This window comes from Hydra vulgaris, chromosome 14 (assembly GCF_038396675.1).
Source record: "Hydra vulgaris chromosome 14, alternate assembly HydraT2T_AEP".
NCBI classification, from domain to species: Eukaryota; Metazoa; Cnidaria; class Hydrozoa; order Anthoathecata; family Hydridae; genus Hydra; species Hydra vulgaris.
In genome coordinates this window covers 10895001-10910031 of record NC_088933.1, presented here as the reverse complement: position 1 = coordinate 10910031, position 15031 = coordinate 10895001, and the positions used below count along the sequence as shown (strand labels likewise).

General features: G+C 28.2%; 1 protein-coding gene across 1 annotated transcript in view; it reads right to left on the bottom strand.

Annotated features, from left to right (window-relative positions):
• Positions 1-4012: 4012 nt before the first annotated feature.
• LOC124819178 (uncharacterized) overlaps positions 4013-15031 on the bottom strand; it is a 37560-nt gene continuing 26541 nt past the window's right edge. The window contains exon 4 of the mRNA XM_065817141.1: positions 4013-4563. Coding sequence (XP_065673213.1) covers positions 4175-4563 — 389 coding nt within the window. The 3' untranslated portion in view covers positions 4013-4174. The remainder of the gene's footprint in view (positions 4564-15031) is intronic.

The window sequence follows — 15031 nt, the reverse complement described above, 5'->3', positions numbered from 1 at the left end:
TGTATAAAGTTTTTAAAATTCGTGATGTTTTTTATGGTTCTTTTCTTTACGGGCCAGTTCAATGAGGCCCTGCGGTGCGTTTTTTGGTTCTATCTGAAAGCACAATAAATTCTGCGCGCGCATCAAAAATAATATTACTACAAACAAAATAAATAGGGCCAACAAAAATCGGCCCAGCCGTTATTGGCAATGAATTAAAACAACGCTACAATACTTTGAATTAATTGCAAATAAACGTATTACTTATAAATTGAAATAGTTTAAAATTAGAACTAACTTTAGAACTATTTATTTTTATAAAACTTGTCTGCAAATAGTTTAGGCTGATAATTGCATATTTGCATATATAAAAATACATATTAACATTATCAAATATTTTATCTTAAATAAATATAGGTGGGGCCGGGCCCCTATGGCCCCTATTGACAAGCCGCCACTGTATATATATATATATATATATATATATATATATATATATATATATATATATATATATATATATATATATATATATATATATATATATATATATACAGTTATGGCCATTGAAATCCGACCACTGTTGAATATAAAGAAAAACAGTCTATGCATGCGAATAATCAATTTATTTTCTTCCCTGACATCAATGATTAGTTAATTAGCTTTTAGCCAATCACATTAGCGTTTATTTTATTGCACTGTAAAATTTATTAAGCTATATATCTCATTGTAGGGTATGGATTATCATTTAACTGTCACAATTTAATTATGACTACGAAGGAAGGTCTTCGTGCTAATATTAAACTTTTATGGGAGGATGGTGCAAGTGAGCGTCAGATATCAGCAAAATTGCGAATGCCAAAATGTTCTGGGTCCTTGGCCGGGATCATCCCCAGACTTGAACCCAATCGAAAGTTGCTAGGTCGAGTTAAAGTCAGCAGTATTCAGAACTAATCCTACATGACTGGACGATCTAGCGCACAAAATTCGTCAAGCTTGGATTACTGAAATAACGCCAAAATATTGTCAGGCTCTCGTGGATTCAATGCCAGATCGCATTAATGCATTCTTAAAAGCACATGGTGGTGCCACTAAATATTAAAAACATTGAATATGTACGATATGTTACATTATAATCATTAATTGTTACTGTTATTCTTTTATTGCTATAATACAATTGTTTATTACTACATTAAACTAGTTTTAAGTAAAATGATACTGGTGGTCGGATTTCAATGGCCATAACTGTATATACAAATATATATATATATATATATATATATATATATATATATATATATATATATATATATATATATATATATATACATTTAAATACATATATATATATATATATATATGTATATATAAATATTTGTTATATATATATATATATATATATATATATATATATATATATATATATATATATATATATATACATATACATATATATAGCTATATAAAATAATAATAATAAGTGTAATTGTTTAGTTTTAGCTCACAGAAAAAACGATATAAAGTTAAACAAAGAACATCAAGAAAATACTTCTCCTTGCTCTCCATTTTTCAAAAACTATAACCCAATTAATGATTACTTTACTTTAAAAAAAGATAAAGATATTTAATTATTGGTTGAAAGGCTTATGAAGAAAAAGTTAGACATCTATACCTTTCTTGTTAAAAGGTTTCAAAGTGAGAAGTTAAAAAAAAATATCATGTCAATAAAAAACTCACCTATGACAAGCATAGGATGATTGTATATTGTTGTTTTATTGAGCAGCGAATGCTTGGATGATGAGTTAACAAAAAGAAACTTAAACTAGTTTTTTTTTATAGGTTTGGGATTTACCTGCCGCAAATGCAGCAATTGCTACAAGTTTTCTCCAAGATTTAATTGAAGCACGAATTCTCAGCCCTGAATCCTTCTAACTTCCTTGTGATGGTGGATGCAATGAAAAATGATAATTCAAATCTTCCAAATATAGGTAATAATTGCATTTACTTTAATGAAAAGAAATATTTAAAAAGAGCAATAATAAATGATAAAAATGCCAAGATATATCCTATATTATCAGAAAGCAACACATTACTGTTATTTTAGAACCTCGCGCTAAATATCTTGGTTATTTAACACCTTTAGCAACCTGTTTGGCCAGCTAAAAAAATTGCTGAAGGTGTTTATTTCTTCTAAAAACAACATAATCTTACTTATTCATGTTTAATACTTGGAGCAGGTTGTACTTAAGTTAACACCGGCTGGGAAGGTCGTGCTATAGCGCATCTTAAAAAACTGATAGGTTACAAGTGCTCCTGGGCCGTATGCATGCTTCATTCGAATGAATTATTTTTGCGTCACCTAATAGAAGTAATTGATGGAATAATATCATGTAGTACTAGATTTTTAGGTCTTGTGGGAAAAATTTTTACTGATAATAATAAAATGGAGTCAAATCCTCAATTCGCAGCTCTTCCCAACAAAGAAAGCTTTGTTGACATTCCAGAAACTTCACTAAAAAATATGTCAACATATCAAAAAAAATCCTACAAGCTATGTAAAACAATTAAGATTGGATGTGGCCCATTAAACCATTTCAGATCGCTCACAACGTGTTTGTTTTTATTTAAACAAGAAAACATGACTTAACTGAGCAGAATTTGAAAAATCTAGAACTACTAGTCTTATTTTATTTACAATTTTACTTTAATTTTTTTAACATAAAAGTGAAAGACAAATTTGAAGATATTCTCTATCGCATTCTTTCTCAATTGAAAATTCTCAGAAATCAACCTGATAGGGGAAAAGGAGAAGCTTGGTATGCAAACCATAAACGTATTTTAGTCTCCTTGTTATTCAGTAATAATGCAGAGGACCGCATCTTTTCTGTTGACCACTGAAACAATGGGGTAACGAGATACAAGGAGATATGCGAATTCAATCAAGTAGAACATAACTAAACTGACTTTGCAGCAACTGCTCTAGATTTAGTTAAATGGGAAAACGAAGAAGTACAAGAATTACTAAAGACATGTTGTTATTGCTAAAAATAATGCCTTTAATCACTCCTGTTAAAATTTATACCCAAAGTATTGAAAGTGCTACATAACAAGTGACAGTAGCATCTATGTCGGTAGTTGAACCAGATGCAAGAGATGGGTATACTAGAGCTAGAGCTTAACATTGAGAGTTGATACCTGCGTTTAAAACAATGTAAGATATTTTATATTAGGCTTTTAACGCCAAAAAACATTGCTTTTTTTAATAGTGTTTTAATAATGTTATCAAATATCATTTGGATTAGTTATGGGTTAAATTACGTGTTTTTTGATGAAACCGCTTTACTAGCACCACCTCTTTCTAATTTCTCAAAAAAATAAAAACAAACTAAAATACTGGAGAATCCAAAGGATTTTTAATTCATTAAAACCTTGAAAAAATGTATTTAATGCTCCCCTGAAAAGCGCAAAGTCTGCACTGCAGATAGGATCTATGCAAAATGATATCTATACAACAAGAATCAAACAAATTTGGATTTGTCTAAAAATATCATTTACATTTAATTTTTTTTTAAATCCAATAAAGGGCATTTTTTTAAAAATAGATTTTTGTTTTCATTTTATGTAAGTGCAAATTTTGGTATCAAAACTTTGTCAAATCAAAAAAATATTTTGGAAACTCTGTTTAAAAATTAATTTTACATAAGAATATATCTTTTTTTAAGCTTTTAGAGTGAGAAAAAAAGAGGAAATGCATTTTTTTTTAGTTTCCGAAAGTTTAATTTTTTGGACTTCCGCCCTTTTAACATTTAACAAATGATTAGTGGCCAAACTGCAGTATTTCTCGCAACAAATTTCGCCAGTTTATCGCGCAGTGATTTTGGACCGGGCTTGGTCTATATTTGCCACGAAAATTATTCTTTCAGCAATACTGGTTGCTTCTAGGGCATCATTATTCTAAATTATGTTTTGTTCTAAGAACTCCTAAATTTTTAACCGATACGTTTTAATAAATCATTAAAAAAAAACTTCAATAAAAAAAAACAAAATAAAAGTTTAGCTCAACAGTACATAATATATAATACAGTAGATACTACAATGTTAAATAAAGACAATAAAAAAAGACAGGAAAAAAAAAAGACAATACCAAAAAACTGTAAACGTTATTAGAGTTTTAAAAAATAATTTAATCGGCAAATTAAACCAAAACATTTATTTCTGCTAATTGCAAATTACCGCCGGGGATTTTTACAAGAAACACATATCTTCCAATAAATAAATCTGTAAAAGTTTGCACCAGATCGGATGTCAATGTTGCTATTTCAGTTCCACCTAAGAACGAATCGGTTACACTCACAATTAATAAATTACCATCCATTCGTTCTGGACAACACTTAACTCGATTGTAGATAACAATTTGAGTAATCTGATACACATAATGTAAATCTAGTTTAAACCAACTTTGATCTTCAGCATCAGTACCTGCAAATGTATTTACATTTCCATCAATAGCATATTTTGCAAATAAGTATCCCCAGTACGTCGAAGACAAAACTGGAGTAGCGTCTCTGGAGACATCCATACTAGCTACAAATTTAAAATATAACATCTTAGCAATTTGAAGTTATTAGTTATGTTAAAATTAATTTTTAACCATATACCACTCATATGTACCTATGAGTGGTATATGTTTATATTTATACCTAAATACACAATTAAAACACTTATACGCTTTATAAAATTATTTTTGGTTTCATTTTAATATAACTAACAACGAAGTACAGCTCAAACCGTTTAATACTTTGACAATTTTTGTACTTTTTCTTCTAAGTACAAATTTTAAAGTTTTGCTTTTAACTTTTCCCTTTTTCCTCATTTGATTAGAAAAATGTGGAAAAAATCCAAAAATTGTTAAACTAAAATCGCAACTAATATTATTTGTTATTAACTCATTTTGTAAAATATGTATGTACTAATCTACATAAAGTTTTTGAAATTTAAATTGCTATTTAAAACTAAACTAGTCGAACTAAATTAAAATAAACATGAAGATTCCGATGTGGTGAATAAAGGCCTAAAAATATTAGTATATGAAGAAAAACTTAAAGATGTTCAAATTGCAACAGTTTTAAATTTCGATTTAAAAATTTAAATTTTAATCCTTGTGGTTGATATGGTTTTTAGTAATTTTATTAGTTAGTGATTTATATAAAGAAATCTAATCAGAGTCTCTGTTAATATTTTAGAGGTCGTTCATAAAGGATGTCATTCAGAATTGAAATACCAACTAGAAGTAGAAGTTTATTTGCTCCCTTCGGTGGAGATTTTCATTTAACTTAAGACGCCGTAACACTCTCTGCGCACGAGAGCCAACATTTTCCAACTTCATGCCATTAGTTAAACTTTGCGTGACGACCTTTATGGATGACTTCTTCGGCAAAGCAAGGCACTTGACAAGCTACCTATTGGATGGTACTAATTTGCATTAAAAACAATATCTTAATTTATTTCTAGCTAATTTGTTTACAAGCTTATTCGTCACATATATTTCAGGTTACAGATGTTATTGATTATTTTCATATAAAGTCAGCTCGGTGATATTTTTGCTCCTCTGAAAACAGTCACTTGATATTAAATTAACAATTTGTTTTGACTCAAAATCGACAAAATTAATCAGTTATTACTGTAAAAATGCTAATAAATACATTAAAAACACCATCATCTGAACCCGAGTTTTCGTACTTGTACTAATGGTACTCTGCCAGTACCACCAGTAACTACACAATATTAGTCACTACACTGTGAATCTACACCAACAAAGTTTAGCAACAATCATAAAGAATAGCCAAAAGTTTAAGAAATGGTTGGAAAACAAATACAGTCAGTTCAATCATATGCCGCAGTTTTTTGAAGATGTTTTGTATTCAACTCGTCAATATAAAAAAATAAAAGAAGTAAAAGGTGCAACAACTCAAAAGAGAATGTCTCAACGGGCTTGAAATACTGGAAAGATTGAATTATGTTGAGTAAGTAAAAACGTCGAAGCAATCTAGAAAGCTAAGTATGCTAAACTTTGATAATGAGTGTAATACAAATCAAGTAACAGCAGTTACTCTAACAACAACAACAAACTATTTCAAGAGTGGAAAAAGCCGTAAAGCTTTGAGCGCTGTTTTAACAAGCTAAAATAGTGAATGGTATTTGTGTGAAAAATCTAAACGCAAGGTATGGTTTAACTAATTTTTTAGACAAAGTACATATTTTAGAAATGTAAATTTTAAAAAAGTTGCGTGTACTCAACTTTTTATCATCTAAAGTTAATATAATAAATTCTTAAAACAAAATTGATGAAAATTTAAAATTAGAACAAACTTAAAGACGGACTTATCTTCTGGACCCCTGTGCCATTTAAATATAAATCCACCGCTCATCTATAAAGGTGTTTGGTGTGAGGTCCCTAAAAAGTTTTTGAAATTCAAAGTTTTTGGGGTCCTTAAAACTGAAGCAAAAACTGCTGTACGTGAGTTTTCAGTAAGTGAGTTTTTTAATTAAATTTTTTTATAAAAATAGTTTCTTATAATGAAAAGGCTTATAGCTAGTCTAGGTTGTGACTTAATAATTAACTTTAATATGTCTGTAGCTAATAGCAACAGGTCTATTTCAATTTTACGTTTTTAAAGTAAGAAAATCTAGGGAAATTATATTTTCATTTTGTTATTTATTTTGGCATGGTGATTAGATTAAATTCCACGTTGTTTTTCTTTAAAAATTTGATGAATTGAAAAATGAATATTTTTTACATAACTGAACTAATAATAAATTCACTTTTTAGCACTTTAGAAACATTTTTTTATAATATTGCGTTTGTTTTTAATTTTAAAATTGAATTGAAAAATGAATATTTTTTACATAACTGAACTAATAAAATAATAATAAATTCACTTTTTAGCACTTTAGAAACATTTTTTTATAATACTGCGTTTGTTTTTAATTTTAAATAGTTTATTCAATTATATACAATAAATTTTTGACCTACAAATTCAGTACACTAGATTCAGAATTCTTAACAAAAGTTTTACTGAAAACAAAAAAGCAAAAGATTCATTTAAAAAGAATTTTTAACTATTTAAGAAAAGTAAATCTTTTTAACTATTTAAGAAATCTCGAAAAAAAAATATCTTGATAAAAAAACAAGATATATAACAATTTTAAAATGATAGGATATTTATAAGTTTTAAACAGGTAATATCACATAGCAAGTAAGAAAAATAAAGCAATGTTTTAATGTAAATTCTAGCGATACTTTTACCCATACAGAAAACCTAATTAGGTTTGGTATATTGTAATCTAACACTGATACAATAATAAATACTATTACAGTGATTTAATTATTTTACTTTATTTTAGTATATAAAGTAAGTTTCTTACTTACTAATACTAAGTCGTTATTAATTGTAACTTACTAATAAAATTAGTATTGTTTATTCCTTCTCCATATAAATGTTTTATTCCTTAGCTATCATAAGCTTGTTTTGTGGCAAAACCTCTATCTTTGCATTGCCTGAAATAAGCAATCACTCAATTACAGAGTGTAGTACAATTTTTTAAAAATACTTTTATTAATTATAGAAAAGTGAAACTACTATATATTGTGACGTTGTTTAATAAACTAAGCATCTGTTATCAAATAATGATTACAGTTTCTTAAACAAACGTTTCTTTTGCACTGCACTAGACCATCATTTGAAGAAAACTAGTCAAACGTTTCCGACGTTAGTTTAACGTCGTGTGCTAGATGGGAAAATTATATATTCAAAACTTGCTACTTAAAATGGGGCTCTTGGTTATGTAAAGGCTAAAGATTGTGTCTCAATAAAAAACTCAAACTAAGCAGATATCAACTGCATCAAGCTAATGTCTTGTAAAAAGTCTTCTAGGCAAAGATTTTTTAGCTCAGCAAAATAATTATGTTGACCATCCCGCAAACCCCTTCTTCATCTATTACGTTTGCGTATATGTTAATCTGTGCTACATTATTTCCTACCTAGGGTTATGGATGCTGAATATTTTTTACTCTACTAATAGATTTTGATTTTATCTACTTGATAATGGCAATGCAACTCTTCCAGAAGTCTCCTAATGAGGGTAGAGCTCTAACATTCAACTTAATGGTACTAACGCCGGCTAATAGTTAGGTTTCCTAAACTCTGTAGTAGCTCTTAGAAAGAATGAATTCATCAACAACTGTAAATTATTAGAATATTAATAGTACCATGTTGCACATGGATAGTGTTCCTGTTAATGATTTTAGTGTACATTGTAAAGGCCACATAAACTGTTTCGATATATCGTACACAAACATTTGTGGTCTTCAAAGTAAAGTTAAAGTTGAATCTTATCTGAAATCAAAGTCACCAGACTTGCTAGCTCCTTGTGAGACTAACATAATTCGATTGTTCTTTCTTAAGATCTCAGTATTGATGGGTGCTAGCCTTTGATTTTTAAATGTTTTAGTTTTTGGTATTTGTCGAGAAATCATTATTTAACTCTCTTCAAGTATAATAGTTTTGCAATGTATTTATAGTTTTTCAGTTAAGCGACCTACTCCTCCTAACTTTTTTCCATCACATAAGATTTCTTTACTATTTTTTTTTAAATTTCTTAGGCGAGTACCAACATATTTTTGAATATGCCCAATGCATTCTGCTTTTTTAATTTCTTTTAAATCTCCAAAAAGTTATACATTACCAACAGTAAATTATAAACTGCTATCTCTATCACTTACAAATGTGGTAAATCTTAAATCGTTTTTTTTCAGAAGGCAAAAAATACTTTTATTACACCACTTGATCTTATAGAAGAAGCTGAACCAGTATGACTGATTTTACATTTTTGATAATGTAAGAAATAAAAGTCATCATATTCTTCAGGATGTGTGTATTTCTTTAAGTTTCATAATAAAATTATAAATCATTTTCTTAATAAAGCGCATATTTTTTGGAAGAATCAAACTGCAAATTAACTAACTCTTCACATTTATCACATTTAAAAAGCATTATTGCCTTTTTTTCAGCAAAATAAAGCTCATAATAAAGTTAAAGTCTTCAATTCTATTTTGAAGATCCTGTGTAATCGCTTTGTTGAACAAATTCTTGAAAGATGATGAACATGGAGTGCTGTCAACTCAAGGCGCAAACTTTTTTTTATCTGCTTACATGAAACTTTGATTTTTTATTTTAGTATAGACTTTTTGATAATTCTTTTCTTTTCGACCCACACATAGCACTTGCATTTTAACAAAATATTGTAATAACTGACTACAATATAGAGTAATAAGCAAGTTTTTTAGGTGCATAAAAAGTAACAAAAACATTTTTAGACGAAATATATTCGCATTAACCGAGTCAATAAACAAGAAGCAGTGGCTGGATTACAATGTTCATATTGTACCTTTGGTAGAGAAATAATTTTATTGCTTTTTGTTTTGTTTTATTGCTTTTTATTGTACAATTTTTTTTTGTGAAAGCCCGTAACAACATAATAAACAAAGCGTTTCTATGGATAAAAAATGATATTGATTAATTTGAAACAATTATTAAAAGTGGACAAAATCTAAAAATCTACTTTAAAATCTACAATAGTTATATTAGTCAAAAAATGATATTTTGAAAAAATGAGTTTTTCAATTTGAATTTATTTTTTTTTTAATTTTGTAATAAAAAAAATTGAACAAATATACATAAATAACAAGAATAAAAGCATTGAAAAAAAAAAATAATAATAATTCCATCACATAAGCTTGCTTTGTTTATTCTGTTGCTACGGGCTTTTCACAAAAAAAATAATTGGTAATTTCCCCCTTAACAGTAGTAAATTGCAGCCTTGTTAGGAATGAACACGATGATAATCTTGTGAAAGTAATCTTGTGATGGTAATCTCATGACGGTATTCTTGCGATAGTTATCTTGTGATGGTAATCTTGTGATGGTAATCTCCTGATGGTAATCTCGTGCTTATTTCTAATATCTAAATTTATTAAAATATTTAGCTAGCACTACTTAAACACTTTGGTAAGTTTTATTTATTTTAGTTACTATATTTTCATCCAATTAGCTTATGCATTCCACCACTTAAGAGAGGATAAAGTAGGGATTTTCACATTTTCTGTTTAATATTTCTGTTATAATAATTAAAACAATTGAGGTTTATGGTGTATTGAATACTAATTCAAAGGATCGATTCATCTTACTTACCATTCTTTTTGCATCAATTTTAGTACTACCATTATACATTAGATCAAAGTTATAATTAATAAATTATACAAATCTGTATACAAACCAAGTCTGTATATATATATACTAAATAATATATACTAGGTACGTAGAATTCCGCATTTAACGGAACCGATATTTGTGCAAAAATTCTGTGCCACGCTTTTTGAAGTTTGTACTTTGCCAGTGATGAAAAAGCATATTTTGTTGTTTTATTTTGTAAAATTACATATTAACATAGATAATCTTCAGAAACTATAGGAATTAAGCTTTATTAGTCTGTACATTTGAATTGCAATTAAGATTATTTTAGGTGTGTTTATTAGTAATAAAATTTTTGTTGTACTCTGTGCATTCAGTAAATGTTAAAGATATGCTCACCTCTTTTTTCAACTCCTTTACTCAGTTAAGTTTACACATTTTCTTGCCATGATTTATTTTTATTAGCAGATTAGACACCCTAATTTCTGTAGCACTTTTGATACCTAAATTCCATTTTTCCGCTTAAATTTAGGAGAAGGGGGAGGAGGTGATAAGAATATAATTTGCATATGATCAGTTTAGTTAGTTATTTTTTCGAAAACATTTTTAGTTCATACTTTAGACTTTATGAAGTGATTTTTTATTAAGTGTCCTGATTAAATCTTATTATTAAATTGTTAACTAAGCAAATCAGCCAGGACACAATTAAAGTGGACATTACAGGGATAAAATTTATAAAAATAAAAAAATGATATTTCTTGTTTAAATGGAGAAATTATTGAAAAAATGAGTTAGTATTTTTATGTTTAGTTACTTTTATAAGTATATAAGTAGATAGTTATTTAAAAAAAACATTTATTTAACTGTAGTATAGTGTAGTCAAATTTATGTGAATGTTTTATAACTTTTCATTATCTAATATTTCTTTTTTTTCTTCTACTTATTATAAGTAGAAAGCTGAAAAGGAAATATTTGATAGTGAAAATATTAAGGAAATGTTAGGATGTTAGGAAATATTATATAATGAGAGTGAGCCTTATAGCTCTACCCTAGTGTCTTGGGGCACCTCGAAAATATTTTTGTTCAAAAAAATATAAGTCTTGCTTTATTTTTTAACAAAAATCACTTTTTGAACTAAGACAAAGCAAATTGTTAAAATCGTTGTTTTTCGATGCACCCTTTTTGCTTTTTTTAACACTAAGACTTTCTCTTATCTATTATAATTTTCTTGTTAGAGTAGATTTACAAGTGCACAGTAGTACCAGTTGACTAAATTGGTATATTTTGAACGGTAATTTGGGCCCCAAAAGAAATTGTTTTGTATTTTTAAGTAAATTCAAAGAGATTTTATTTGCTAACTACGCACTACCTTGTGATAGAATTGTTAGTCCTTGACCTTGGCCTCTGCTTGCCTTCAGGCCAAAAAATGAGGCCTTTGCCTTGAAACTGTTGGCCTTGAAAACTTTAGCCTAGGCCTTAATTGTGTTTGCTTTGGCCTAAAAAAAAAATATTTTTTCTTATCGACTTTGTTGAATTTCCCGCATAACCTTGGTCTGTTTTTACAAAATTTGGTTTTATTGTCACAGTACATGCTACTTACAGTTTTGTTAATAATTGGCCTTAACGTAAGGCAAAAATTAAAGTTTGCGTAGGCCTTAGCCTTGAAACTTTTAATCTTGGTCTTGATCTTAAAACTCTTGGCGTTGGCCTTGTAAGTTTTGGCCTTGACCTTGGCCTTGTAACGTAAGGTCTTGGCCTTACTTCTTTTAGCCTTGTTAACAACTTTGCCTTGTGAAACAAATCAGTGTAGATAACATATACTATTTTTTTCTTTCTAAAACTGAGGAACCTTTGAAGGAGAATATTTTGGCTTCAGCATTAGCACAAATGATGTCCAATTCATTGTCAATAAAGGGAACAAAAAGAAATGGGTTCGCAACTTTAAAAGAGGTTCCAATCATTTTGCTGCGTTTTGCAATGAGCCCTATGCATTAAAAAAACCAGTGTTGCCTCATGCATTTCCGTCTATCTTTAGTAACATAATCACTGTATCTTCAACTATTTCATCATTAGAAAACAATGTGTTTTCTCCAATAAGTGAATCTTAATTTTCGCCAAGCCAAATTGTAAATTTAAAAATTAGGCGAAATTCAAGAGAAAAATTACCTCCAAAGAAAAAAAAGTTATTGAATAGGTTGTCTTAGTGGCCATCTAAGTTAGCTAGTTCTTCCAAAGAATACAAAAATAAGATAGATTTAGTAAATAAAAACAGAAATTGAAAACATATTATTACAATAGACGTATTCACAATCTTATTAATACAAGAAAAGCTATACAAAATAAAGAGAAAGAAAAATTAAGACAAATTAATTTCAAAAAAAATAAAATCATTAGAGAAAATAAAACATCATTAGCTAGTTTAGAAAATGATGTAACCCAGATGGAGGAGGAAATTATAGCAAATTCAGTTAAGTCTGAAAAAAACAAGTCATGCATTACAAACTAGATTATTAATTTATTGCATGTTGTTGTCTAATGTGCCAACGGTTAATATTCCATTCTTATTGGGGAAAATTAAACAACATTTTGGTGTAGACATTTTGTATATTCCCCAGCGCATTGCTGTTGAGCAAACGGCTCGTGAGATTGACAACATATCTGATTTACAAGCTGCAGAATAGGCCTAAGGTAACAAAAATCTAACTCTTGGGTTTGATGCAAAAACACAAGAAGGTGTCTATATCAACAGCATTCACTTGACATTAAAGGATAAATGTTAAGTCATTGCTTTAAACCAGTTACGCAGAGGTATATTGAATGATTATCAAAAATACATATGTAACGCAGTGGATCATATGGCTTTAATTTATTCAGATTATCACTCGTTTTTATTTGACAAATGCGGTAAGTTAATTATCTCAAATATATCAAACAAAAAAACAGACACAGTTGTAGCAAACCATCTTACCATTACCAAGATTAGGAAACCTGGGGTAAGAGTTTGAATGAGCTAAGCTGTCATTTACACCCGCTTGAAACAATAGCTATTTCTTGTCATTCCGCATCACAGTCTCTGGAAATAGAAACTTGCCAATTAACTGGATACGATTGTATGACAGTTAAAACTGTTTTAGCAATGAACAAAATAAGGTTGAAATATGGCGAGGTTAATCCTGAAGTTTTGTTAATTTTATTGCAATAAAAAACTGCCTCGAGGTATTATTCCAAGCTATTGTGGCAATTGTCTTCACGTTTTTTTTTGTACTCGTTTCATCTTTATAAAATACTACAATGCTTTTAAGGACTTTCTGACTATCGGAATATAAAATTTGTATCATATATTAGTTGCATTAAAATTAGAATATCATTTTGTATATAGAAATGACTAACTTCACAAAAAGATGCTTTACTATAGACAAAATATGCATTTTTGGTAGCGAGTATGGAAGTTCGGTACCTCCTTTAGCCCCCTGAATAATACCGGCCGTTAGAGTCTTGTAAAGTGGTAAACTACGTTTAGCATATGTCTAGAGTCTTTTAATGTGGGAAGATATGATTTTATGTTAATTTATTATATTAATTTTTTTTTATATTATTTTAATTTATTATATTAACTTTTAGTTTGTTATTTGTTTTTCTCAAAACGTCATTTTTAGCTAATAAGTGAATTTTAAAGCAGAGCATTTTTAGATTAGAACCGTATGCTAACTTGAATTAAATTTTGTGCTTTTGTAATTGTTTGGTTTAAGTAATAAACCAGAACTACAAATAAACATGGTGTCAAAGTGTGTTTGATGTCTTTTTTCCTCGCTTTCTTTAATAAAAATCTTTATAAGTTTATGGAAAATTACTTTTAAAATGTTATATGCATCTTCAAATCATGATTCTGGTTTATAACCTTTTTAAACCCTTAAAAATACTAGTTAAAAAAATTTTTAAGCTTATTGATTAATAGAAACGGATAATCTTGTTTTAAACTAAATCCACTTTATTGTTTTTGTTTTGGTAAAAAGAAAGGCAAATATTAGGAAATCAAGAATTCTTGTTTAGAAAAATATCAGCATATTTGTTTTAACTTGTGTCGTGTTTTTTTACATTTTGCTTTGATTATTTTGAAGAAAATACTTTGAATAGTGTACGACCATTTTGACTCATGTTTTTAAAATACTTTTTGACTTTTTGTATTTTGCAACGAATTTAACTTTTCTTTTCCTAAATTTAATTGTTTTATATTGTCTTTAAATGTTTAAACCGGAGTTGTTCTCCGTAAAAAAAATCTTACGAAAAATTCGCATTTAAATCTTCCGTATTTCAAGTCCCTCGTGCGGAAGTTATACTTGCCCAAATTCACCTTCCATAACGCTCTATACGAAAAACATAAATAACAATAAATCCGTAATTACCATTAACGAAAAGAAACTTACAAATCATTTCAAAAGAAAACTTGCGAAACGCGTTCCTTACAGAAGAAGCGTATCGGAATGTGCGCTTACGGAATAGACTCGATAGTATTCATTAAACCGTTATTCAAAAAAGTGTTATTATTTAGTATTTAAATAAAATAATGTTGTTAAATGATTATATATCTGGCATACATACATGTATATATATATATATATATATATATATATATATATATATATATATATATATATATATATATATATATATATATATATATATATATATATATATATATATATATATATATATATGTATATATATACATATATCCCTTTCCCCCCCCTTCCTTGCATACTAACTATGTATATATATATATATATATATATATATTTATATAT